Source organism: Stomoxys calcitrans, chromosome 1 (genome assembly GCF_963082655.1).
Source record: "Stomoxys calcitrans chromosome 1, idStoCalc2.1, whole genome shotgun sequence".
In the NCBI taxonomy this organism is placed as follows: Eukaryota; Metazoa; Arthropoda; class Insecta; order Diptera; family Muscidae; genus Stomoxys; species Stomoxys calcitrans.
In genome coordinates this window covers 171,197,558-171,224,570 of record NC_081552.1, presented here as the reverse complement: position 1 = coordinate 171,224,570, position 27,013 = coordinate 171,197,558, and the positions used below count along the sequence as shown (strand labels likewise).

General features: G+C 38.7%; 2 protein-coding genes and 1 long non-coding RNA gene across 4 annotated transcripts in view; 2 read left to right on the top strand and 1 right to left on the bottom strand.

The window, feature by feature from the left end:
- The window catches only part of LOC106082505 (klarsicht protein), an 841,622-nt gene extending 821,065 nt beyond the window's left edge, over nucleotides 1-20,557 (bottom strand). For both annotated transcript variants that reach the window (XM_059361071.1, XM_059361070.1), the window contains exon 1: nucleotides 19,773-20,557. The gene's annotated coding sequence lies outside the window, so the exon portion shown is untranslated. The remainder of the gene's footprint in view (nucleotides 1-19,772) is intronic.
- LOC106089626 (uncharacterized) lies at nucleotides 18,467-18,948 on the top strand. Its single transcript, XR_001221662.2, has 2 exons — nucleotides 18,467-18,651; nucleotides 18,713-18,948. It is a non-coding gene; the product is annotated as an uncharacterized LOC106089626 (long non-coding RNA).
- A 1,678-nt stretch (nucleotides 20,558-22,235) lies between the features above and the next one.
- LOC106089623 (gastrula zinc finger protein XlCGF26.1) lies at nucleotides 22,236-24,276 on the top strand. The gene is made up of 4 exons (XM_013255530.2): nucleotides 22,236-22,514; nucleotides 22,573-23,444; nucleotides 23,506-23,884; nucleotides 23,954-24,276. The coding sequence occupies exons 1-4, from the start codon at nucleotides 22,380-22,382 to the stop codon at nucleotides 24,101-24,103; spliced, it is 1,536 nt and encodes a 511-aa protein (XP_013110984.1). The 5' UTR covers nucleotides 22,236-22,379; the 3' UTR covers nucleotides 24,104-24,276.
- Nucleotides 24,277-27,013: the final 2,737 nt, after the last annotated feature.

The following is a 27,013-nucleotide window of genomic DNA, read 5'->3' as shown; positions in this document are numbered from 1 at the left end:
CCAGGACAACGCTAGACCGCACACATCTTTGGTCACTCGCCAAAAACTGAGTGCGCTTGGCTGGGAACTTTTGATGCATCCACCATATAGCCCTGACCTTGCACCATCAGACTACCATTTATTTCGATCATTGCAGAACTCCTTAAATGGTAAAACTTTCGGCAATGATGAGGCTATAAAATCGCACTTGGTTCAGTTTTTTGCAGATAAAGGCCAGAAGTTCTATGAGCGTGGAATACTAAATTTGCCAGGAAGATGGTAAAAGGTTATCGAACAAAATGGCAATTATATATTTGATTAAAGTTCAATCTAAGTTTTATTAAAAATGCATTTACTTTCTCTTAAAAAATTCGCAATTACTTTTTGAGCAACCCAATATTTACAATCCCAACCAACCTGTATTAATAAGAAGTATTTCAAGCACCTAATTTTACTCCTTCGAAAGTAAGCGTGCTCTCGACAGACAGACAGGGCGACATGGCTAAATTGACTGGGAACGTCAAGACGATCAAGAATATATGTAAGTCGTTGGGTCTCAGATAATTATTTCGATGAGTTACAAACAGAATGACGATGTTAGTATACCTTCATCCTATGGTGGAGGGTATAAAAAGAAGACATTTTGATATCACCGGGTAAAACGTGGGCTGACAAAGGCAAAAGATAAAAGTTACCCGCAGTGGCACCTGTCTCCAGGCAAGGAGAAAATGTTCCATTTACAGAAATTTAACTTCAAATCAAACATCTTGCAGTCATAAAAGGCAACTCTTGCCCTAGGCACCTGCAAGAGAGCCATTAGCAAAAATTGGGGTGTTAAACTGTGCATCATGTACTGGGTGTATACTGCAGTTGTTAGAGCTATAATGCTTTATGGTGTTGTGGTCTGGTGGACATCGCTTAAAAATCACAACCACACTGAGGACTACCATCTGCTGCACTGAGTTTAATATTACACCTACTGACTATGGGGTTCTAGTCCGACGCACAAAAATTTAATATTTTTGAAAAGTCTGAGTTAAATTTCAAAGTCTTATCATGTGAATTAATTTTGGAATTTGATTTCCAAAAACAATGTTTGCTTGGATTTGATTTCCCCAGAAAAAGCAAAGGCAAATTTATGGTAATTTTTTTCCAAATTTAATATTTTTGGATTTAAGATGTAATAGCCTCTTAACCTATAGTTCTACATACAAACAACAAAAATATATTCTTCCTTTAAAGTCTATAGAACACACTAGAAAATCTACTTTGTTAAGCGTCTTGATGTTGTTTTTGCTTTTTCCCCATTAGAAATTTCTAGGAAAAATTTCTTTACAATGCAGTTTCTTTTAAATCTCAAAACCTGAATTCTTATTGCCTGAGATTGCCAAAAAAAACAAAATCCAAACAAAAAGCAGCCGATGATGGCAGAAACGTATTATGGGAAAATAAAAAACTTTAAAATGTTAACAAATTTTTAATATGATCATTTAATTTTACAACATTAGCATGCATGCAACCACACAGGGTTGAAGAAGGAGTAGTTTAACATCGACGATTGTAGTAGACAATAATTTGAGCACAGGTCCATAAAAAAACACCATGTTTTACAAAAACTAGCAGGCTGTGTTCGGTCGTTGTTCAACGATTATTTCCAGAGTTTTGTACGACCGCCTGTCGATGCATTCATAACCACACTCTGAGGCCCCCTTTGTCACTTGGACTAAGTGTAATGAAAAACGAGTATTGCTGACTCTTTTGCCCATAAGTTTGGGTTATGGGGTCAGATTCATTTCGTTTAATAAACCTCTGCCTCTTACTCCTTTGTGTATCATTTCACCTTCCTTGGTCTGTTTAGCACCTCACCCTACCCCGTTGCTTTGATAGCCTTCTTCAGATCTTTTTTTTTGCTCTCCCATAAATGTACCTGGGCACGTGAAATGATGGACAGCAACCATGCCACTTGGCGTATGAGCAGCTTCGAAATAAGAAAATGAATGGAAACAGGATGAGGGGAAAAGTAAGTACAAACAAGTAAAAGCGTGCTAAGTTCGGCCGGACCGAATCTTATATACTCTCCACCATGGATCGCATTTGTCAAGTTCTTTTCCCGGCATCTCTTCTTAGGCAAAAAAGGATATAAGAAAAGAGTTTCTCTGCTATTAAAACGATATCAAGATATGGTCCGGTTCGGACCACAATTAAATTATATGTTGGAGACCTGTGTAAAATTTCAGCCAATTCGTATAAGAATTGCGCCCATTGGGGCTCACGAAGTAAAATAGAGAGAACGATTTATATGGGATCTGTATCGGGCTATAGACCGATTCAGACCATAATAAACACGTTTGTTGATGGTCATGAGAGGATCCGTCGTACAAAATTTCAGGCATATCGGATAATAATTGCGACCTCTAGGGGTCAAGAAGTCAAGATCCCAGATCGGTTTATATGGCAGCTATATCAGGTTATGAACCGATTTGAACCTTATTTGGCACAGTTGTTGAAAGTAAAAATAAAATACGTCATGCAAAATTTCAGCCAAATCGGATAGGAATTGCGCCCTCTAAAAGCTCAAGAAGTCAAATCCCCAGATCTGTTTATATGACAGCTATATCAGGTTATGGACCGATTTCAACCATACTTGGCACAGTTGTTGGATATCATAACGAAATACTTCGTGCAAAAATTCATTTAAATCGGATAAGAATTGTGCCCTCTAGAGGCTCAAGAAGTCAAGACCAAAGATCGGTTTATATGGCAGCTATATCAGGTTATGGACCGATTTGAACCATACTTGGCACAGTTGTTGGGTATCATAACAAAACACGTCGTGCGAAATTCCATTCCATTCGGATAAGAATTGCGCCCTCTAGAGGCTCAAGAAGTCAAGACCCAAGATCGGTTTATATGGCAGCTATATCAGGTTATGGGCCGATTTGAACCATACTTGGCACAGTTGTTGGATATAATAACAAAACACGTCGTGCAAAATTTCATTCTGATCGGATAAGAATTGCGCACGCTAGAGGCTCAAGAAGTCAAGACCCAAGATCGGTTTATATGGCAGCTATATCAGGTTATGGACCGATTTGAACTATACTTGGCGCAGTTGTTGGATATCATAACAAAACACGTCGTGCAAAATTTAATTCCAATCGGATAAGAATTGCGCACTCTAGAGGCTCAAGAAGTCAAGACCCAAGATCGGTTTATATGGCAGCTATATCAAAACATGGACCGATATGGCTCATTTACAATACCAACCGACTTACACTAATAAGAAGTATTTGTGCAAAATTTCAAGCGGCTAGCTTTACTCCTTCGGAACTTAGCGTGCTTTCAACGGACAGACGGACGGACATGGCTAGATCGACATAAAATGTCACGACGATCAAGAATATATATACTTTATGGGGTCTCAGACGAATATTTCGAGTAGTTACAAACAGAATGACGAAATTAGTATACCCCCCATCTTATGGTGGAGGGTATAAAAATATAAATCGATAAAGAATTTCCTGCATTTTCCGCGCTGATGTAGTTGAAGCTTTAGTATAAAATGAAAGTTTATATGATCGGGAAGCCACAATGCAATGCATGTCTGTCTTTACTTCAATATTTAGACAAGAATTTTTTTTAACACGTTAACAGTATTACAGGAATGTCACGTGCAATGCGGGCTTGTAATAAACAAATTTAAAAGACTACATTTAGAGATACATGGGCAAACTTCTCGCATATCAATGAGTGCTATCCAATTCAAGTTTAAGCTCAATTATCCTTTTTACAGACGAGTCCTAGTGGCCTTCCGCCGTGCGGCATCTCTTTGGGGAGAAGTTTTTACATGGCATTGTACTTACAAAAGTTCCCAGTATTGGGAGGGGTATAACCACCGCGGACATGCCAGCCGTTGCGCTACGGTGACCTCCTGTTTCTTAGCGAAATGTTTATGGAAAAATTTGCAATATTTAAAAGTTACTCACAGCCATATAACAGCAAGATTTAGACGTTTTTCTCAACAAAATTGTTTTTTAAGTAATTTTTGTCCTTTAACGCATGGTACTTATTTTTCGTTAGTCGTTACAAGCAACCTTCATTCTCTCAGAATGTTTCCGATCAGATAGTGACCTGTTATGACGGACACAATGGCAGAGATGGGTGAACCAAACTTATACCAGAATTAGCTCCCGCCAAGTGCTTTCAGAATAATCAGTCAACATCATATTCAAATTTCGATTTAGACTTATTTTGCCTCGAGGTGTGAGTGTTTGGGTATTATTTAATCAACATCAACAACATCACATCAACTAACATTGTTCGGTTTATCAGGCAACATAGCTCTGTTAAAATGTCAGGTTCTTGTCTTGGCTCAGTTATGTTAAAATTTATTTTTACGGACATAGACAAAATGGCCAATATCTTGGTTTCTTTAATACTTAGGGGTTCAAATTGTATAGCTTTAGTAAGAGCAAAGTCTATTTGATATTTTCTGTGAACAGTTTTAGCCCACTATTTCCCAGTTTGCCACAGAGGGCCATTAACCCTGAAAAATGGGCATCATAAGGAAAAATAACCAAATTTTGGCAAAAATGGCCAATATCTTTGTTTCTTCAATACTTAGGGTTCCAAATTGGATAGATTCGGAAATAGCGTAATCCATTTTTTAATACTTAGAGCTCCAAATTGAATAGATTCGAAAAGAGCGTAGACCATTTGATATTTCCTGTAAACGGGTTCAGCCCATTATTGCCCAGTTGGCCACAGTGGGCTATTTACTCTGAAATAAAGAAAAATGACCAAGTTTTGCCAAAAATGGCCAATATTTTGGTTTCTTCAATACTTTGGTTTCCTATCGGAAAGAACGTGGCTCATATCACATTTTCTGTAAACGGTTTTAGCCCAATATTTCCCAGTTGGCCACAGTGGGCCACTTACTCTGAAATATGGGCATCATAAGAAACAATTACCAAATTTTGCCAAAGATCTCCAATATCTTGGTTTCTTTAATACTTAGGGTGCCAAACTGTAAACCTCTTCAGTATACTATTCCCCAGTTGACCACAATGGGTCTATTTTTATACCCACCACCGAAGGATGGGGGTATATTCATTTTGTCATTCCGTTTGCAACACATCGAAATATCCATTTGCGACCCTATAAAGTATATATATTCTTGATCAGCGTAAAAATCTAAGACGATCTAGACATGTCCGTCCGTCTGTCTGTTGAAATCACGCTACAGTCTTTGAAAATTGAGATATTGAGCTGAAATTTTGCACAGATTCTTTTTTTGTCCATAAGCAGGTTAAGTTCGAAGATGGGCTATATCGGACTATATCTTTATATAGCCCCCAAAAAGCCACATTTATTATTCGATTTTGCTGAAATTTGGGACAGTGAGTTGCGTTGGGCCCTTAGACATCCTTCGTCAATTTGGCTCAGATCGGTCCAAATTTGGATATAGCTGCCATATAGACCGATCCTCAGATTTAGGGTCTTAGGCCCATAAAAGCCACATTTTATATCCGATTTGGATGAAATTTGGCACAGTGAGTTGTGTTAGGCCCTTCAACATTCTTCGTCAATTTGGCCTAGATCGGTCCAGATTTGCATATAGCTGCCATATAGACCGATCCTCCGATTCATGGTCTTAGGCCCATAAAAGCCACATTTATTACCCGATTTTGCTGAAATTTGGGACAGTGAGTTGCGTTGAGCCCTTCGACATCATTCGTCAATTTGGCCCAGATCACTCCAAGTTTGGATATAGCTGTCATATAGACCGATCCTCCGATTTATGGTCTTAAGCCCATAAAAGCCACATTTATTATCCGATTTTGCTGAAATTTGGGACAGTGATTTGCCTTAGGCCCTTCGACATCTTTCTTCTTTTTGGCGCTGATCGGTTCAGATTTGGATATAGCTGCCATATAGACCGATCTCTCGATTTAAGATTTTGGGCCCATAAAAAGCGCATTTATTGTCCGATGTCGCCGAAATTTGGGATAATGATTTGTGTTGGGCCTTTCGATATTTGTCTTCAATTTGGCTCAGATCGGTCCAGATTTGGATATAGCTGCCATATAGGCCGATCTCTCGGTTGAACAATGACTTGTACTATAAGCATTTGGTCTAAATCGGATGATATCTATAGAGCTGCTATGGGGCATAAGGTATGCATTTTTCACTGGATTTTGACGAAATGTGGTTCACATATATACCCGAGGTGGTGGGTATCCAAAGTTCGGCCCGGCCGAACTTAACGCCTTCTTACTTGTTTTCCATTGAATTCGACTTATCCATATTCTATTACTACTGCTGTTTAATACGCAGTTTTATAAGAATTATATTTTTCATCATATTTGTATTTGAATTTTGCATATTTGTATTAGGTTCTTATTTTTTGTTAGGATTTTTTTTGTTAAAGTTTTTTTTTGTTTTAGTTTTTTTATTATGATTTCAAGTTTGATATGTAGGTGGCGCTCTATTGTGAAATTTGTATTATAATCAGTCAAGAAAATTATTTCCTACCAAAATTGAAGACCCAAGACCCATATAGATCCAAGATATGTTGCTGCCATACAGCTTTATTTTCTGATCGAGAATTAACGATATTGGGAGCAGATTCCTTAACACTAGTTATCGTCAATACCAGAACATACGCACTTTTTCTCAGATATTTAAAACCGTGAGGGCCTTTGCAAGAATATTTAGCCCCTCAATATACTTGGTTTTATTTTACACTCTTCACGAATACACAGAAACAATAGGAAGTGAAATAATTTCGAGTTATCCCCGCAATTTTTCCAGTAATTAACTTACAAATTTGTTAAAAAGACCTACCAAAAATTGAGGTCAGCTTGCCAACCTACCAAGAGAATAAAACTCTACCAATTTTGGTAGGACCTACAACAAATATATACAGTGCACCACCAGGTCCTACAGGGAGAATTCCTATATAAGAAGATGCCAAATTATTGTTAACTAATTTGCTGGCACTACCATTGATAAATTGGATATGATATCAACTGGATAAAACTGAAATTTTGAAACACTATCGAATCTGATATTACATAGCCATCTTGAACTATTTTTAAGCCTATAAGTATTCGATAAGGAGGTCACCGTGGCGCAGAGGTTAGCATTTTCGCCTATGAGGCTGAACGCCTGCGTGAACATCAGAAAAATTTTTAGAGGTGGTTTTCCCCTTACCGGGGGTCGCTCCGGTAGCCGAGTTGGTAGAGTGCTTGGATTACCAGTGCAGGGGTCGTAGATTCGATTTAAAATTGTCTAAGTGAGTCTGTAAAGGACTGCTTTTTTTACCTAACCTGACCTCCCCTTACTAATGCAGGCAACATTTGTGAGCTATCCTGCCATGTTAAAAAAGGAGGCCCCTAATCATTGAGCTTAATCTTTAATCGGACTGCACTCATTGATATGAGAGAAGTTTTCCCTGTTCCTTAATGAAATGCTCATGGGAAATTTAGTAATCATTCGCTAAAGCCATACTAATCTCGCAATAAAGAATGTACTGGAAGGTATAGCAAATTAATTAGTAATTTTGAGCTTCCACTAACATTTCTAGCAAGTTAAAATCTATTACGAATCCTATTGATCAACAACAAGTCTCCTCATGACACAAGCAGGAAAAAGTTCACACACAGATTGCTTGGTAGATTTATAAGTTGCCTGATGTTTTATTTTTTGTGCCAACGCGATTGTGTCTTTAATTTAAAAATTCCCCCCAACTTTGCCGCCCAAATATGTTAGAGTTGATTATTACATAATTTATTACTCTCCTATCAAATCTCATCAGCTGAAGAGGGTGTACCAATGATGTGGCCTTTCCCACCCACTCATTTACAATTGGGAAGGGGAGAATGTATGGGTTTTGCCCCATTAAAAAACACTCTTACATTTCGTCATCATCATGATCAGAGACCTGCAAACTTCATGTAAGGATTTCGATGTCGATGTCGAGTTGATGTTTACGTTGTAGCGACCTTAAGCACGCGATCTTTCCTGACCATACTCTTTACTAGCCATTTCGCTTTGGCGGAAGAAAAATTATCATGTTTCTATACTTATTTATCTTCAGGAAAAAGATTTCACGGATCCGCTATGCGAAGGAAAAGACAAAATAATTAAGATAGTTTCTTATGTTTAACATGCATGAAACCGCTTCCATGGGAACAGCATGGTTGTGTAGAGTCTAAGCTAATGGCAATAGAAAACACTTGGAAGAGATGATGATGGTTACATAAAAAAACACAAATTGTGGAAGATTAAAATTTTTTAAAATATTTTTTAGTGCCATATTTAGGAAAGTAGAGAATCCTAGAGAAAACGGTAGTTTTAGACATACCTGCCAAAACAAGTTTTGAACTTTGTTTTGTGGCAGCAAAGCAAAATTTGCACTTATCTTAATTACGGTTAGCTGCCACGCCAAGAAACCTATTTTGGATTCAATTGTTATATATTGAGACCGAATTTGACATCCAAATTTGGAAGAACTTTCGACAAGGCCGCCTTAATAGCCCTGAAACAGATTGTATTTGGTAGTAGAGAAAATCTTGAAACAGTTTTGGAAAAGATAATGACGATACGCTAGTATGGATTTTGGAAAACCTTTCTATCTCCGACTTTATCGAAAGATGTGGGAAATATTTCGAGACGCAAGTCTTGTGTGAACGCTACGCAACAAGTCCTGTCCAACCGGATTAGGCTCAACGAGTTAGCCTGTGGCAAAAGAGAAAACTCAGGTGGTGCTTCGACAGCTGCATCTGGGAAAGCATCTGAAGCAGAATCATCCACACAGCAAGAGTCCAGCGCCCTAAGGACGAGTGATGCTACTGCTTTCTCAATTGCGCCTGGATAAGTAAGAAAACTCATCACTGCAAGATCAAACGAATCTTGTGAAAATGAACTACAGTGTCGGACACAGAAAATGAGGCTAATGCAATATACATATTTTTTCATGAACATTCCATTAAACAACAGCGGATACCTCTCTGATATCAAAGAGTGGAGTCCTATTTAAATTTTACCTCAATGCTTTGGGGCCTTCTTTTTTATGCCGTGTCTGAAAGGTGTGCCGCTTAGTGACACCACTTGTTAGAGAAGTTTTAAAATGGCTGGATACCGTACAAATGTCGCCTGCATTTTTTAGGGCATTACCACCGCTGAAATTTTTTTCTGATGATCATTCCCGGATTTGAACCCAGGCGTTCCGCGTCATGGACATGCTTACCTCTCGATGTAGGTCATTGGGGAATGCAAAAAGGCTTAGACTTGGATATAGCACCCCATATAAAACGATCCCCAGTTTTGAGTTCCTGAGCTCCTAGACATTTCACTTTTCATCCAAAAACTCGGCACAAGGACTTCTGAGGAGACTTCCACCATCACCAGGAGGGGCCTCCCCGTACCCTAATTTTCAGAAACGCCAGATCTCGGAGATGGTTGGTCCGATTTAAGCGCACCTCTTATAGTAACCTAAAAACAAAAATTTTGTATCCAAATTTCGGATGAGGTACCTAGAGGGGGAGTCGCTCCAGCCCCAAAACCTACCATATATATAGACGAATCACAACAATATGAAAGGTATTTAATATTAGAAAACGTATGTGATATCCCATTGTCAGACAAGGTGTTTGGGGGACCCCTTCCCCAAAACACCCTCCAAAGAGGACAAATTTACGCCCATAGCAAAATGGTGCTCAAACGAAAAGGTCTTTGGGAGTAAAGCACGAATCTTATATTGATATAAAGGAAAAAGTGTCTATGGAGCCATCCCACCCCCACAACACCACCCAAGTAGGACGCATTTGCTGACCATTGCAATATGGGGCTCAAATAAGAGGTAATTTAGAGTTGAACACGAATCTGATATAGATTTTCAAGGCCAAGTCATTGAGTGGCCTCCCTAACCCCCAAAACACCCCCAAACCGGTCATGTTTACCGACTTTGGAAATATGGGGCTCATATAGGACCAACTGTCTAGGGGACGTCCCACTCCCATAACAACCCCCAAATAGGAAGTATTTGCTCACCATGACAATTTGGGTCTTAAAGAGAGTGGAGCTCGATATTGATAGTTTTTAGGGTCAATACTCCAAACCGGGCATATTTGCTGACTTTTGAAATAAACAGTTTAAATGAAAGGCATTTGAGATTAGAAAACGAATTTGATACCCAATTTTGAGGCCAATAGCAATAATGAGTTCAAGCAAGTAAACGCGTGCTAAGTTCGACCGTGACGAATCTTATATACCCTCCACCTCGGATCGCATTTGTCAAGTTCTTTGAATGACTTTTTCAGTATATTTTTGAGCTACATCAAGTTATTGGCCGATATGGACAGTACTTTCCATGGCTGTAAGAAGTCATAGAAAAATACCACCTCCAAAATGTCAGGCAAATCGAGTAAAAATTGCGACCTCTAGTCGCTCAGAGTGTCAAATTGGGAGATCGGTTTATATGCCAGCTATACCAGGTTATCAACCGATTTAGACATACACATACCATACCACAGTTGTTGAAAGTCATACCAAAACGACATATGCAAAATTTCAACCAATTGGATAAGAATTGCGCCCTCTAGAAGCTCATGGAGTCTAACCGGGAGATGGGTTTATATGGCTACTATATCAGTTTATGGGCTGATTTATACAATACTTGGCACAGTTATTGGAAGTCATTTCTCAGCGTTATGTGCAAAATTTCAGCCAAATTGGTTAAGAATTGTGCCTTCTAAAGGGTGATTTTTTTGAGGTTAGGATTTTCATGCATTAGTATTTGACAGATCACGTGGGATTTCAGACATGGTGTCAAAGAGAAAGATGCTCAGTATGCTTTGACATTTCATCATGAATAGACTTACTAACGAGCAACGCTTGCAAATCATTGAATTTTATTACCAAAATCAGTGTTCGGTTCGAAATGTGTTCAAATTTTGACAAATTTTGTTCAGCGATGAGGCTCATTTCTGGTTGAATGGCTACGTAAATAAGCAAAATTGCCGCATTTGGAGTGAAGAGCAACCAGAAGCCGTTCAAGAACTGCCCATGCATCCCGAAAAATGCACTGTTTGGTGTGGTTTGTACGCTGGTGGAATCATTGGACCGTATTTTTTCAAAGATGCTGTTGGACGCAACGTTACGGTGAATGAACACATTTCGAACCGAACACTGATTTTGGTAATAAAATTCAATAATTTGCAAGCGTTGCTCGTTAGTAAGTCTATTCATGATGAAATGTCAAAGCATACTGAGCATCTTTCTCTTTGACGCCATGTCTGAAATCCCACGTGATCTGTCAAATACTAATGCATGAAAATCCTAACCTCAAAAAAATCACCCTTTAGAAGCTCAAAAAGTCAATACCCAAGATCGGTTTATATGGCAGCTTTATCAAAACATGGACCAATTTGGCCCATTTACAATCCCAACCGACCAACACTAATAACAAATATATTTCTGCAAAATTTCAAGCGTCTAGCTTTACTCCTTCGAAATTAAGCGTGCTTTCGACAGACGGACGGACATGGCTAGATCGACTTAAAATGTCATGACGATCAAAAATATATATACTCTGTGGGGACTTAGACCTATAATTCGAGGTGTTACAAACGGAACGACGAAATTAGTATACCCCCATCCGATGGTGGATGGTATAAAAATTATATATAGATATATGAGAATAAAGCACGATGTTGATATATTTTTAGGGCTAAGTGTTTGGGGGACCACCCCACTCCCCGAAACCCACCTAAATTGGGCATTCTTACCGCACATGTCAATGTGGGGCTCAAATGAAAGGTATCTGGGAGTAGAGCACAAAATTGATACCCACTTGCAAGACCAATTTCCTGGGAGTCTTCCCCTTCCCCCAAAAACACCCAACAAACTACAATTATTTACTGACCATGGCAATATGGGGCTCAAATAAAGATGCGAGATGCGCCATCCAGTCGTGTAGGTATTCAGACCAAAAAGATCTTCTAACGAGTTTGTTATGGGCATTTATTAAAAAAAAATATCCTGGAGGAAAATGTGGCCACCATGGTCACATGGAAAAGAAGGACCTCCATTCCACCCCCCAGACGGCATAGAGATCGTATCATATGCGGACGATTGTACGATCATGGCATCAGGCCCCCGACCCTTTGATGACATCTCACATTTCGCTGCAAGAGATCTGAAGATATCTGCCACCAAATCTTCTGTCACATTGTAAACTATAAATACGCGTGAGGTGAATACTGAGCTGAAAGTCAATCCCAAGGCAGCCGGTTGTATGTACCGGATTGACCCGATGAAGTCCTTCATCGAAAAGGGCTGCCGCCTCAGTGCAGAACACACTGCTACAACAACAACAACTGAGCTGAAAGTGGTGGTCGATGGAGAAATGATTCCGATCATCACGTGTCCCAAAATACATGGTGCAACATTTGACAGCTCTTACACATTCTCCCCACATGCCACAGCAATTTGCGATAAAGTCAAAAGCAGAAACACTTGCCGGCAGCACTTGGAGAGCAGACAAAGAAACCTTGTTGACCACGTACAAAGCTATTGGCCGGTCTGTGGTAAGTTTTGCAGCGCCAGTGTGGTCTGTGACACGCAATGGAATAATATTCAGATCTCTCAGAATGCCACCCTTCGAACTGCGACGGGCTGTCACCTCAGTTCTCATGTGGACCACCTCCATCAGGAGACAAAGATCCTACCTTTTCCTATTTTTGGGCTGTTATCGCAGAGACCATCCAAATCATCATCTTGTGGATAGATATCCACCGCCCAGAAGCCTTAAGGTAGATCTACATGATCTAGAGCGTAAGGATCAGCGCTACAAGAGAAAACCTCTAGATCAAGCGGCATATCAAGCAGGTCTAGCCAACATTCATGCAGACACGGTAGCAGATGCGGTAAATGGTTGCCGGGTGAATGTAGTTCTTGGAGAGCGACCGCCTCCCGTTGCACCTGAAGAAATTAACCTCCCCCGGCAAACCAGAGTAGTTCTGGCTGAATTAAGATCCGACAGATGCAGCCGCCTCAATTCCTACAGAACAATGACTGATGCAGACGTACAAGATGTATGTTCCGATTATGTCCAGGGATCATACAACACACGTCACCTGTTTAACAGCCAAGCCAAACCCACTCGACTCAGACCCAGATCCCTCTGGACGCACCCCATCTTAATCGCAGAGTTCCTGGATCTGGGGTAGTGGTCTAAAATGGGGTAAGTTAGTGGTTTGTATCTCCACCAGCTAAACTCCGAATTTATCTTCACTAACAGGTGTGTAAGTACCCGCACCACTGTAAATCTTGGATCAGTTCTAAAATAGGTATTTAAAAAAAGATTAAATTTACATCTTTTTCGAGTGTTACGAAGCTGACAGTAAATAAATTTAAATTCCCATCTCTGCTTATCACAAAAAAAATTGATTACATATTTGACAGTTCACGTGAGTCGTCATGGTCTGACTGCCGGTTATTTAATGAAAACAAAGGTGAAACGTTTCTAATTATAACGGATATTTAATTCGTCGTTGTGTGGTGTGGGGAAGATGTGTCTGTAATTGCCCGACTGGCACAAAACCAGTCAATATATGTATGTAGGTAAATTTAAATATGTTTTTAACGTTATTTGCTGTGCTTTCGTTTTGTTTGGAATACTCTAAACAAAAACAATCAAATCTATACCTACTCCAAATTGCTCCACGGATGGCGAAGAAAGATAACAAAATGAAAAACAAAAAATAAATAAATAATCATAAATATCAACACAACGAAACCAACAAAAATTAGCCATTCGCTGAATTTATCCAACTCTCAACCGCAGCAACGTAGAACTTTAAACTCTTCATTCATCCATAAATCCAGCCTGCGCCCGGACCCAAGTTAAAACAGAAAGTACACAAACACTTCGTTTGTTTCCGCCGTCAACAGCAGTGCAGTGCAGTGCAGTGTTTTCAAACACACATGGAAAGAAGTCATCACTTCAGAAGAGAGCGTATCAAGATATACGAAGAAGATAGAGGGCAAATAAACAAAACACGATTATGACCATTAAGCGATGTAGGCTGAAGGCAGAAGTTGGAAGAAAGAAGTACAACTTGAAGAAACAAGTGCAATTAATGGACAGCCAGTCAGTTAGTCCAAAACAACAACAAAAAAAGCAAAAACCATTATTTGATAAAACGAAAAAATGCCTATAACAACATCGCCTGGATGTGGGGAAGCCAGCCAGAAACGATGCGTTTTCTGTGTTCATACGAGATGGAAAAACAAAAAGGGAATAAAAATAGGTACATAAAGGGTGATTTTTTTGAGGTTAGGATTTTCATGCATAAGTATTTGACAGATCACGTGGGATTTCAGACATGGTGTCAAAGAGAAAGATGCTCAGTATGCTTTGACATTTCATCATGAATAGACTTACTAACGAGCAACGCTTGCAAATCATTGAATTTTATTACCAAAATCAGTGTTCGGTTCGAAATGTGTTCATTCACCGTAACGTTGCGTCCAACAGCATCTTTGAAAAAATACGGTCCAATGATTCCACCAGCGTACAAACCACACCAAACAGTGCATTTTTCGGGATGCATGGGCAGTTCTTGAACGGCTTCTGGTTGCTCTTCACTCCAAATGCGGCAATTTTGCTTATTTACGTAGCCATTCAACCAGAAATGAGCCTCATCGCTGAACAAAATTTGTCAAAATTTGAACACATTTTGAACCGAACACTGATTTTGGTAATAAAATTCAATGATTTGCAAGCGTTGCTCGTTAGTAAGTCTATTCATGATGAAATGTCAAAGCATACTGAGCATCTTTCTCTTTGACACCATGTCTGAAATCCTACGTGATCTGTCAAATACTAATGCATGAAAATCCTAACCTCAAAAAAATCACCCTTTATGTACTTAATTCAGGTGAAACAGATGCTGAGAGTGAGAAAGAGAATTTAAGTATAGGATTGCCCTTATGCAAGCGGTAACAAAAACTCTAACAGATCATGTTTTAAGGGTACCCGCTTTAATGGCTGGTACTATGTTCGTTTTTCACTGTTGAAAACCCAGTTTTCGCGATTACTTTTTTGAATCATTACGAAAATGACAATGATAAAATAACCAATTTATTAAAATTTTACCATAAGTAATGAGGGAATGTCCTACTAAACAAAATCAGCAAGTTTTAATTGGTTTAAAACCTATTATCTCAAAAAAGTACTCGGTGAAAAAGGTCGCGAAAAACGAATATATTACCAGCCTTAACCCAAAACAGCACTCAAACTCTAAATGGTCAATCAAGATAGTATAGGACACAAACGAAAGGTATTTGGGAGTGCAAACACCACAAACAAAAAGGTTATTCCATCGGGGTAATATAGGACTCAATTGAAAGGTATAAGGGAGTGGAGAACACAATTGCCATCTAATTCAAGAACATGTGTGTGGCGTTGCCCCACCTTCATATAATCCCCAACACGATCTTACGAACAGGTCGAAATTTATTTCGGTAGATGCCTACCTGAGAAATATCGTCAATAAATGAAAGTCTAAAGTTTTATACCAAATATGTATACATCAACTCTTAAGAGGTTAAGCATCTCAAATACATGCAATTAATTCATTCTACTGGTGCTCTTAAACAATAGCAACAAAAGAGGGAAGGTACAATTACTTGGTTCGAGACGCGAGTTTAGTGCAAAAGTGAAGTGAAAACAAAATATTAATAAGAAAATAATTCAAGTTAATATTGACAACACCTAGAATGGATATTGAGAAGGAAGCTATTATTAACTTAAGTTTTATGTAGTTTTGTGTATGTTAAGTTGCTGTGTAGTTTTATTTAAATTAATGTTTCATTGATATGTTTTGGAATGCTATCTCGCGAATTGAGTTTCAAGTAAGGTTCTAAATAGTTATGTTCCCGCTTGAAATCCCCATGAATATATTCCTCCAATGTCAATAATGGTATTTAGACGTAATTTCAGCTGCAACTTTTTGCAACCTTAAAAGTTATGACCAAAAGACTAAATTCCTGTTAGCTAACCGGAGCATTAATTTTTGGTGGGGATAAACCTTCTGTAAACAAATTTGGTTTTCTCGTACTCTTTCAAGGTAATTTAGAAGATATGGCAACATTACGCAGCAATCAGCAATTGAAGCGTTCGCGTACTCAAAACTTACTTTTACTTTAATTGGTTTTGACAGAACATTTGTTCCACTAGCCGAACGTAGAATAGCTTTCCAAGTGCCTCGATCTTTTGCGCTTATTCTAAAATCTCTGACACCAAATTTTGAGGTATCTCCTATCACTTAATCTTTCCATCGGCCTTTTGATCTTCCCGGTTTACGTGTACCACCGTGTTCGCCTTCAAAAGACTAATTTGCTGGTGCTGCTTCATCCATTCTGACAACATGATCTAGCCAACGCAGCCGTTGTATTTTGATGCGTGTTACTATAATATCGTCGTCATACAGCTCACACAGCTCGTGGTTCATACGTCGCCTATTACCGAAAATCTTTCGTTTTTTGGTAAAAGAGAGTGTGAGAGGTTGCCAATTTTTGTGCTATATATTTTTTTGCCCGCAGAAGTTTTTTTTGGCAAATTGTTATTAGATAAGTACGTAAACACACTGTTATATTATGCAGCAATCGTTAACAAAACATAGCAGTATTTATCGGGACGATAAATCACTATCCGGCACCCATCTGTCGGTTAAGGTTTGTCGTTAGTATAAGCAATAATTGTAGCCGGAGAATGAAAAACCCGACATAAACGTACATTTTGGAAGTTTTCGATGGTGCCCGTGGTATTAGTAATGTGGCATTGTTTTATTTTTTCGGTACTAGCTGAACCGGACTCGCTCCGCTGACCTCTCTAATACCTTTTACTTGAGCTCTATATTGCCATGGTTGGTAAATAACTTCTGCAACTAAGCTTAAGTAACTAAATCCGCAGATTGGTTTATATGGGAGCTATATTAATTTATAGGCCGTTTTAGATCATACTTCCCATGCACGTTAGAGGTCATAACAAATTACTATGAACAAAAAAGGGGACTCAAAAGGTCAGACGAATTTATATGGGAGCTATATCAAAATATAGTCCAATATGAACCATCTTTAAAGGAAAGCCTCATACAACTCACCATTCCAAATTTCATTGAAATCGGATAATAAATGCGACGATTATGAGCTTAAGACTAAAAATCGGCAGATCAGTCTATAGGCAGCTATATTCAAATATCGGTAGATTCTACTATGACGACGAGGAAATGAAAACTATACATTCAAAGAAATGTCTATCGTATTTGTGAGTTAATTACGTAAAATAGGTTAGTTTATTAGTTTTACTCAAATGTAGTCTAAAAAACTTACATAATGTAAAAAAATTTAGTTTGTATTAAAAATGAACTTTATATACGAATGGTTAGCACGGGATAGCTGTGAGCGCCACACAAGCTGGAACATTAAAGTCCGATCTGTGTGGTGTTCATTGCTGTAACGAGGAGCTTAGCTGCGAGCTACCGGGCGCGTCCTCAGGTTGCGGATAGTGGAATACCCCATACGGAGCATTCCACTCCGCGGTATCGAGCGGACAATCTCAGAGAGAGGTTGGGCGGCACCGGCTCTTGCAAAAATACTGAGTGCCTATGATGCTCGATATGACAAGGCGAGTTATTGGCGCCTTTAAATAACCAATAGCCATCCTATTCCCACAGCGATCGATCCTTTGGAACGGAACGAGCTTGCTCACCTACAGGAGCATGACGAGACATGACAACAACATAATTAAAAATCTCAGCTCTTGTAAATTTATTATTTTTACTTAAATGGTTTTTTTTTCGAAATAAGCAAGCAATGCCTAAAAGAGAAATTTAAGGCATGTTGTCCTGATTGCAAATCTTTGTCCAAGTGAAATTGAAATTGTAACAGATAACCGTCTGCCAAATGCGGAATAGCTATGGAACGCAGTGCGTAATGCCTGGCAAAAAATCGGTTTACGGCTGTCCCAGGATCAATTTGTAAAGAGATGTCAGGATCATATTGGGACTTCGTGCATCGTAGAGGTGCCGAAGTGTTCAAACGAGGAGTTATTACTCTCGACAAACAGGCCACCTTAGCGCAGAAGTTAGCATGTCCGCCTGTGACGCTGAACCACTGGGTTCAAATCCTGGCGAGAACATTAGAAAAAAATTTTCAGCGGCGATTATCCCCTCCTAATGCTGGCGACATTTGTGAGGAACTATGCGTTTTTAAATAATGGTAAAGCCAAGAAATAATTAAAGCTTTTATTAAATCATTTCCACATTTGTGCTATTTGCTGTAAAAGTATTGGGTAATTTATAAATACTCCTATTATTTTGAACAATGAATTTTGGCAAAAAAAAAATGTTTTCAATGACATATTTTAAATGGTTGTAGCTTTTTTTAAACTATTTTTATTTTGCTGAAGGAAAAACTCCCTTCTCCTAGGGAATACTTTTCCCGACATATTCGTGTTTTTCGAAAAATCTCTTATTTGAGTAACTATTGTTCATTTTCTACGCCATTTACCTTGAGTGGGAAAATTAGGCGTTTAGAGGCCCCAGACCAAAACCCATAAAAAGGACATCATGTTCGTGTTCCTTTTCTTGTACATAGGGGGTATGTAAAAAATTGGATGATTTGGAGTTTGCGTCATAAACTACATCGGCATTGCATTCAGATTCATTTTTTATCTCCTATGGGGAGTCCAGGAGCCTTTGCCCCAAAAACGGACTTTGGATTCGTGTTCCTGAGGGCAACCCACACCAAATCTCTGCGAATTCGGAGGTGCGCCCTATAAAGTGCAGTTTACCATTTTTCTGGTCTCAAACTACACGGCTGAATAAAATAATCTGTTCGAAATAACAATTTCGCCCGCACTTCCAGACGAAATTTTCAATAAATATTTTAATATATTGTTGTTGTTGTTGTAGCAGTGTGTTGTACACTGACGCGGCAGCTGTTGCCGGTGAATGATTCAAACGGGTTGCCGGTGAATGATTCAAACGGGTCAATTCGGTACGTACAACTGGCTGCCATGGGATTCATTTCATTTATTTATCTATTTTAATCAAGCCAATAAGGCCCATACGCTTACGATTCTGAGCCATTTTTTAAGATTTTGCAGTTTTAATCTACAAAAAAAGTCATCAATCCCATGGCAGCCGGTTGTACGTACCGGATTGACCCGATGGAATCCTTCATCGACAAGGGCTGCCGCCCCGGTGTACAATACACTGCTACAACAACAACAAAACAGTCATTGGAATTATTTGCAATTTTTTTCACACTATATATCAATACGCATGACCTGGCAACTCTAACGTGAGCATACGAAATATTTGCTCGATAAAAAAGGACTTAATTTAGATTTAATCGAGCTAGAACTTTTCAATTTAAACAACACACTAAATTAACGTGTTCTTATTCGAAGTATTATTCTTACTCGAACCTAATTTGAAATTTAAACGCCAATACTTGTTGGCTCTTGTTTTTCAGATTGCAAAGCGACCAATTAGAGACTGAGAGAGTAGAGAATGTCCGTTAGCGCTGTGTTGTTTTTGTATTTGTTCTGTACATTGATCTTTTCAATCTCTTTCTCCACTTCACTTCGCACTATAAACAACATAAAACACACTCACACACACTCAGTAGTATTTGCAACGCTGCAAAAAAGCGATTAAATCAATCCTTTTCTCCATATAGATAAACATAAAAAAAATGTTTGTTTATTTCCTTACCTTTTGATAGAATTCCCCTAATATCCTTAAAGTCAGAAAAAGTAGATATATTATTTTTAGCTGAAATCACAATTCACTTCTATTTATTACATCCTTTAATAGGTTTGGCACACGATTAGACGATTGCAGTGGAGAATATTGTTGGTTAGATTATATTCCTATTCTAATTGGCCTTTATTTTGCCACTGTTATTTATTATAAGTGTAGAATTGAATCAATAGCACTCTATTTAAACACTTTAGTTAACAATTTGCGTTAATAAACCGATGTCCGGCGCCAGACGCATGTGTGGCGGTATTTTTACCCGTATCATAAACGAATCGTCGGAATATTAAATTACATGGACAAAATAAAACATATCCTCCAGTAACGATAATGATTGGTAAAATTCAACTTATTATCGTTGTAATAGAAACTTCTTTCAGTGGAAAAACAAATTGGCAATTGCTGATGATTGCATTACACATTTTAACACTTTTCTTTATTTTGTATCGCTTCTTCTTTCTTTGCTACTTCTTCGCATAATTGCAAACTTCATAGGCAGAAGTTGCAAAACTTTGAATTGTTGCTTCGCATTCGAAAATAAAGTATTTTTTAAAACTGTGCCAGTATTTTATTCTTTTATCCCCTTTAGCACATTTTTATTCCTTTTCAATTTGGGCTTTTGGACATTTCCTGTTGTTATTCTTTTGCCAAAAACTTGCACTCTTTGCTTCTTGTATTTTTCAGATGCACTTACTGCTACTCACTTGCAATTGCATTTCTCATTTTAAAGATGCAACTCACTTTAGGAAAACATTCATAAGCGCATTAAGTGTTCTTGGCACTGCTTATCTGAGATTATCATACAATAATCATTTTTTAATTCTTTTAAATTATTTATCACTTGTCAACTTGTTATTGTTAGTGGTTGGATTGTATGGTGTCTCACTCATTTTGCACACACACGAACACAAGCTGCGGCAAATTTGTTTCCCGATTCCAGACATTTGACGGAAACTTAATCGATGCTTGCAAGTATCGCGATTTTTCAGACTCAACTATAATCGATAAACATATCGAATACTTGACTTTGCACTCTTAAGTAACCATTGAGTTGAGCAGCTAGAGGCCCACTAGGCACAAGATTTGCGAATATTCACATATATTTTGTCACCCCTCTTGTTAGCTATGTCTGTCTTCATTTACTCGTTTTGCTATTGTTGTTTTGAAAAACATCTCAAGCGTTCACACTAGTTGAGATGGTTTCCAAATTGCATGTATTAACACTCCAACATAAATGTTATGACGCACTATTGTTAAGATTTATGTTTTCTTGCTTTAAGGTTAGTACTATACAAGACATAGTAGTGTATAGACCCAGGTAGTGTACAGCGCACAGCTGAGTACAATTTTTTCTCAACGAGTTTTGGTTGTATTTGTGAAAAGTTTTCGTTTCGCTATAACTTGTTTTTTCATCTAGTGGAAATTTACTTTTCACTACGCCCATGAAGAGCACAATCACAAGTCGTTTTCTTATGTAAAATAAACGCAATCGCCAAACTTTTAATTCTAATTAAGTGGTTGTTAGTGTTAGTGATCTTGCTCACATGTACTTACTCGGGGTGAAAAAAAAATTTGTTTGTGGATGTATAAATAAAAAAACTATTGCATTTTTATATAAATATAAAAATATAAATAAATATACTTCTAAAATAAATAAAAAATATATGTTTCTTACATAACAAACTATTGTACGAAGTAATAGCGATTATGAAAGTGTTGCGCTTTTGGTCTTGCTATTACAACAATATTATTTTTATACAAGTGGAATGTGCTGTTAAAGGCTTTTGGAAAGTTGTGTTTATTTAACTTATACCAACAAAAATACCACAAAATTTAACTATTTTTACAAATAAAAGCAGAATTCGTTTCCTTTTTAATAGTTTTATGTTTCTTTATTAATTAATTTCGAAGGGGTGAGTTTTGGTTGAAATTGCAACAACATATATGAATTTGAGTGCGGTCCACACACTCACATTTGCATGTAAACATGTACGTAAGCAGCTGATAAATTGATTTTTTATATATAAATGGCAATATTTTGGCCAAAGAAAACCCAAAAAAAAATCAAATGTGGTAACCTTGCATCTCTACAAACAAATCCCACAAAAGTGTGCGTGGGGAGATTTTTTTGGCGTCAAAGTTAAAAATTGTTTAACTTTTGGACTTTGCATTTGTGGACTTTGTTTGCAGAGTTTGATTTTTAATGCGTTTTTGGTGCTCGCGCATAGTATGTAACTCCACCTTCGGTGTTATTATATCTGAAACTACATATGACATGTCCGATCGTGTAATGGTAGCTTAACCTGACCATTTCATTTTTTATCCACTAAAAGTCAACTTCGATTTCAAACAAAAAATCGAATAATCGATTAGTTGAATCGAATTTTGGATCCATATGTATATAAAGAAACGTGTACATCTTTCTCTTTGACACCATGTCTGAAATCCCACGCGATCTGTCAAATACTAATGCATGAAAATCCTAACCTCAAAAAAATCACCCTTTATATAAAAGCAAAAGAAATAAACAAATGAAGTGAAACATTAATCAACCAGAAAACTATGAATTTGAGTAAACTAGATTGTTTGATTTGCCTGGGCTCATATTTGATGGGCCCCAATTGCATAGCTGTGGAATCGACGCAGTGGTCAGAGCTGGATATAACTAGGATAATGGAGAAACATTTATGGTCCATTGTAACGAAAATTCCTACAAATGCAAAACAAATCAATTCTAACTTTCTCTTTGTTATAGAAACCCAGAACATTATCGTCCTGTGTGTGCGCTGATTGTTGGCAGGAGTTGAATAGATTTCATCTGTTTTATACTCGAGTTGAGGAAGCCCACATCAATAGGGACCTATCTGTAAAGAACGAAATTATAGAAGATCCCTTGCTAGAGGAACCTTTGCAAGAGGACCTAAAGCCTTTCGATCTTTGTATATTAGAGCCGAAAATTGAGATTGAAAGCTTAACCAGTCCAGTCCAGATTGAAGATGAATCCAACAAGAAAGCTCAAATGGATGTTGAACACAAAGACATGGAAAAAAATTTTGGTTTGATTTTTGAAAACAAAAACATCGACAATGAAATGGATTGTGAAAGCAGCAGTTATTCAAAAATCGTAAGCTCCTCAAACACTGAAGAGAATAATTTGCATAAAACCAAACGCATCGCGAAGGGAAAAGGAAGTGCTATTGCAAAGATAAAAATACCTAAATACAAATTAGCCAAGTCTGATGATTTCCTTAAGAAACATTTTGAAATGATATGCCACATATGCCAACAAAAATTTGAAGAATTTCGTTTACTCTGTAACCATTATGATACCGAGCACAACCAACAAGGCTATGCATTATGTTGTGAGAGAAAATTTTTCGAACGTCAAACCTTAGTAGACCATATTCATTACCACCTAAACCCGGAGTACTTCAAGTGTAAAGTTTGTAACAAATCATGGAAAAGTAGGCTTGCACTGTCCAATCACTTCAAGATTCACAAAGAGAAAAAATATTGTTGCGATATATGCGATAGAAGATTTGTCGAAGGCCATCAGCTGGAAGCACATAAGGCCACTCATGTGCCAAAGTCGGATAAAAAATTCCCCTGCAATGAGTGTGGTAAATTGTAAGTATCATGTTCCTATAATAGTTTTAAAAATTGACTTGATTATTTTGCATGTCCACAGCTATGCCACCGCGTTAATACTTTATAGGCACCAGAAAGCTGTACATCTCAAAATATATTCAAAAATTTGCGATATTTGTGGACAAACTTTGCCAGATTCGTCGTCTTTTAAGATTCACATGAAGAAGCATGCTGGTATATCGATAACCGAAAAATGCGATGATTGTGGTATTACTGTGGCAAATAAAAGTGCTTTGAAGTTACACAAGAAAGAAAAGCATCTAAATACTGAAAAGACTGAACACAAGTGCCACATCTGTTCAAAGATATCACCTACGTTGCGAGCCCTTAAGAAGCATATACACGAAGTTCACGCAATGAGCTACCAGTTTAAATGTACATTATGTAGCAAGGAGTTTAAAAGGGCTGATAATTTTAAGGTAATATGATTGAATTATTCAATTGATGTGAATTCAATTGAGTGAAGTATTGTTCTATATTGTTTTTAGGATCACATGTCTAGGCATACCGGCACTCCAATGTATTGCTGCCCTTGGTGCCCAAAAACATTCAACTCCAACGGTAATATGCATCAACATCGGAAAAAAATCCATCCGATTGAGTGGGCAGAGGAACGAAGTAAAAAGGTTACGTTTTAGGCCCTATGGAAAAAGTTCATCAGTTCTGCTTTTGTTGTTCCAAGCAATGCTGCAGCACTATGTACGCATGGAAAGTGTCGATTTCTACATTCTATATAAAGAAAGTCTTAGTTTTAATTAAATACAGCAAAGAGAAATAGACAATGAAGAGTTTGTAGAAATTTTAGAAAATATTTAAATTTATTTTTTTTTTTAAATTTAGCCCTACTAGCGTCTTGTGAGATAGGGAATATAAAAGCGAAATTATGCGAATAGCAAAATTTCAGTGCCCTATAGGGTTATGTTAGGTCTTTCAAATCTAGTCACCTGGGTCCTTTGAAATTTTGTTTAGTGTCAGAAGGGTGTAATTGAGTTCCGATTTTCATATCATATTTATTTGTAAATTTAATCTTATAAAAGGTACTATTTTTTAAGATTAAAAAGATAATAATAGACACTTTACTCTGGCATTCGGCTCGTTTGTATTTTACTCTGCAAATGATAAATATATATATAGTGGATGCTTAAATTCTAAGTTTTAATATGGTTATGAATTCATAGATCTTGTCAATATTCTCAGGAGTAGGTTGACTGAGTGTTTCCCTCGTTGTGCTCTTTCTAAACAATGCAATTCTTATGTTGGTTAGCGAAATCGCACCTCTACATCTTGTGCAAGCCTGTGGTTTTGTATTTTTTAAGATATATAGTGTGCCCAGCCTAAGCCTGGAAAACAATCGGATTATATTCTTATTTATGTTGGTTAGATAAGAAGCTAGCAGAGAATGAAGGTTGATTGACCTGCAATGTGTGTGGTTATTTGGCCGTAGGGCTGAATTGTTGTTGTTGTTGTTGTTGTTGTTGTTGTAGCAGTTTATTGTGTACTATCTTTCGTCTGCTTGATTCTGTTGAGTGTCAAGACCCAGGAACTCCGCGACTAAGATGGGGTGCGTCCACAGGGATCTGGGTCTGAGTCGAGTGGGTCTGGCCGGGCAGTTAAACAGGTGACGTGTATCGTGCGGTCCCTGGTTACAGTCGGGACATACATCTTGCACGTCGGCATCAATCCTAGCTCTGTGGGAATTGAGGCGGCTGCATCTGCCGGAACGTAATTGAGCCAGAATCACTCTGGTTTGCCGGGGGAGGTCGATTTCTCGGGTGCAATGTGTGGCGGTCGTTCTCCAAGGACTACATTCATCCGGTAGCCAGTTAACGCGTCTGCTACCGTGTCTGCATGAATGTTGTTCAGACCCGCTTGATATGCCGCTTGATCTAGAGGTTCTCTCTTGTAGCGCTGGACCTCACGCTCTAGATCATGTAGATCTACCTTAAGGCTTCTGGGCGGTGGGTATCTATCCACAAGATGATGATTTGGATGATTTCTGCGATAACAGCCCAAAAGGTATTGCTTGGACAGCATGTAGTTATGTCTTCGCACTGGTAGGATCTTTGTCTCCTGGTGGAGGTGGTCCACATGAGAACTAAGGAGGCAGCCCGTCGCAGTTCGGAGGGCGGCATTCTGACAGATCTGAATATTATTCCACTGCGTGTCACAAAGCTGACGTGACCACACTGGCGCTGCATAACTTACCACAGACCGGCCAATTGCTTTGTACGTGGTCAACAAGGTTTCTTTGTCTGCACCCTAAGTGCTGCCAGCGAGTGACTTGAGGACCTTGTTTCTACTTTTGACTTTATTGCAGATTGCTGTGGCATGTGGGGAGAAAGTGTAGGAGCTGTCAAATGTGACGCCAAGTATTTTGGGACACTTGATGGTCGGAATCAGTTCTCTATCGACCATCACAGTCAGCTCAGAATTCACCTCACGCGTATTTGTAGTGAACAGTGTGGCTGAAGATTTGGTGGCGGATATCTTCAGATTTCTTGCAGCGAAATATGAGGCAAGCTCGTTGAGATAGACGTTCAACCTATCGCAGATGTCATCAATGGGTGGGGGGCCTGATGCCAAGATCGTACAGTCGTCCGCATATGATACGATCTCTATGCCGTCTGGAGGAGGTGGGATGGAGGATAGGTAGAGGTTAAACAGAGCCGGAGATATCACCCCGCCTTGGGGAACTCCCTGTTTCACTCTACGGTGTTTTGACTTCTTATCCCTAAATTCCACAAATGACTGGCGGCCACACAGATAATTCGCGACCCAACGTTTAAGGCCTGGCTGGAGGGACGTGTTGGCGATGTCCTCAAATAATTTGGCATGGCTGACCGTGTCGAATGCCTTCGATAGGTCCGATGCCACGAGGACCGTCCTATCACATGGCCTGGGTTGATTGAAGCCACGGCAAATGTGTGTGGTGATGGCATGCAAAGCTGTTGTTGTGCTGTGCAGTCTCCGAAATCCGTGTTGATGCTCGGCGAATGGAAATTCTCCTACGAGGCTCGGGAGGAGTAATGCCTCAAGCGTCTTAGCCACTGGTGAGAGAAGGGAGATCGGTCTGTACGACTCCCCCAAACTCGGGTCTTTACCAGGCTTCAGTAGCGGGATCACTCTGCCCATTTTCCAGACATCGGGAACTATAAGAGTGTTCAATGACAGGTTAAGGACAGTGGTAAGGTACTCAACTCCAGGTAAATCCAGATTCTTCAGCATCAATGTAGAGATTCCGTCGGGGCCCAACGCCTTGGAAGATTTGGCGCCACGGATGACATTCGTAACTTCGCCCACGGTAAATTGTGATGGCTGTTCATCGGCTCGGAGACCACGAATACGGCGAATGGCTCTCCTCCTTGCTCTGTCTCTCTCGGGATGCACGATAAATTGACGGTTGAACAACCTGGCGCATCTCTTCGGATCAGTCACGGTTAACTCGCCAAAAGTGACTGAGGTCCTGTCGTCCCTATTAGATTGAAAAGTTTTATGGAAGTAAGTTTGAAAAAATAATTTCTCGAACATACAAATACATAAAATCATTG

Excerpts from the sequence above, each read along its gene's own strand:
- LOC106089623 (XM_013255530.2), top strand. The coding sequence starts at position 22,380 with ATGAATTTGAGTAAACTAGATTGTTTGATTTGCCTGGGCTCATATTTG. Across the intron at positions 23,445-23,505 it reads TGCAATGAGTGTGGTAAATT|CTATGCCACCGCGTTAATAC; the intron begins GTAAGTATCATG and ends GCATGTCCACAG. Across the intron at positions 23,885-23,953 it reads AAAGGGCTGATAATTTTAAG|GATCACATGTCTAGGCATAC; the intron begins GTAATATGATTG and ends TATTGTTTTTAG.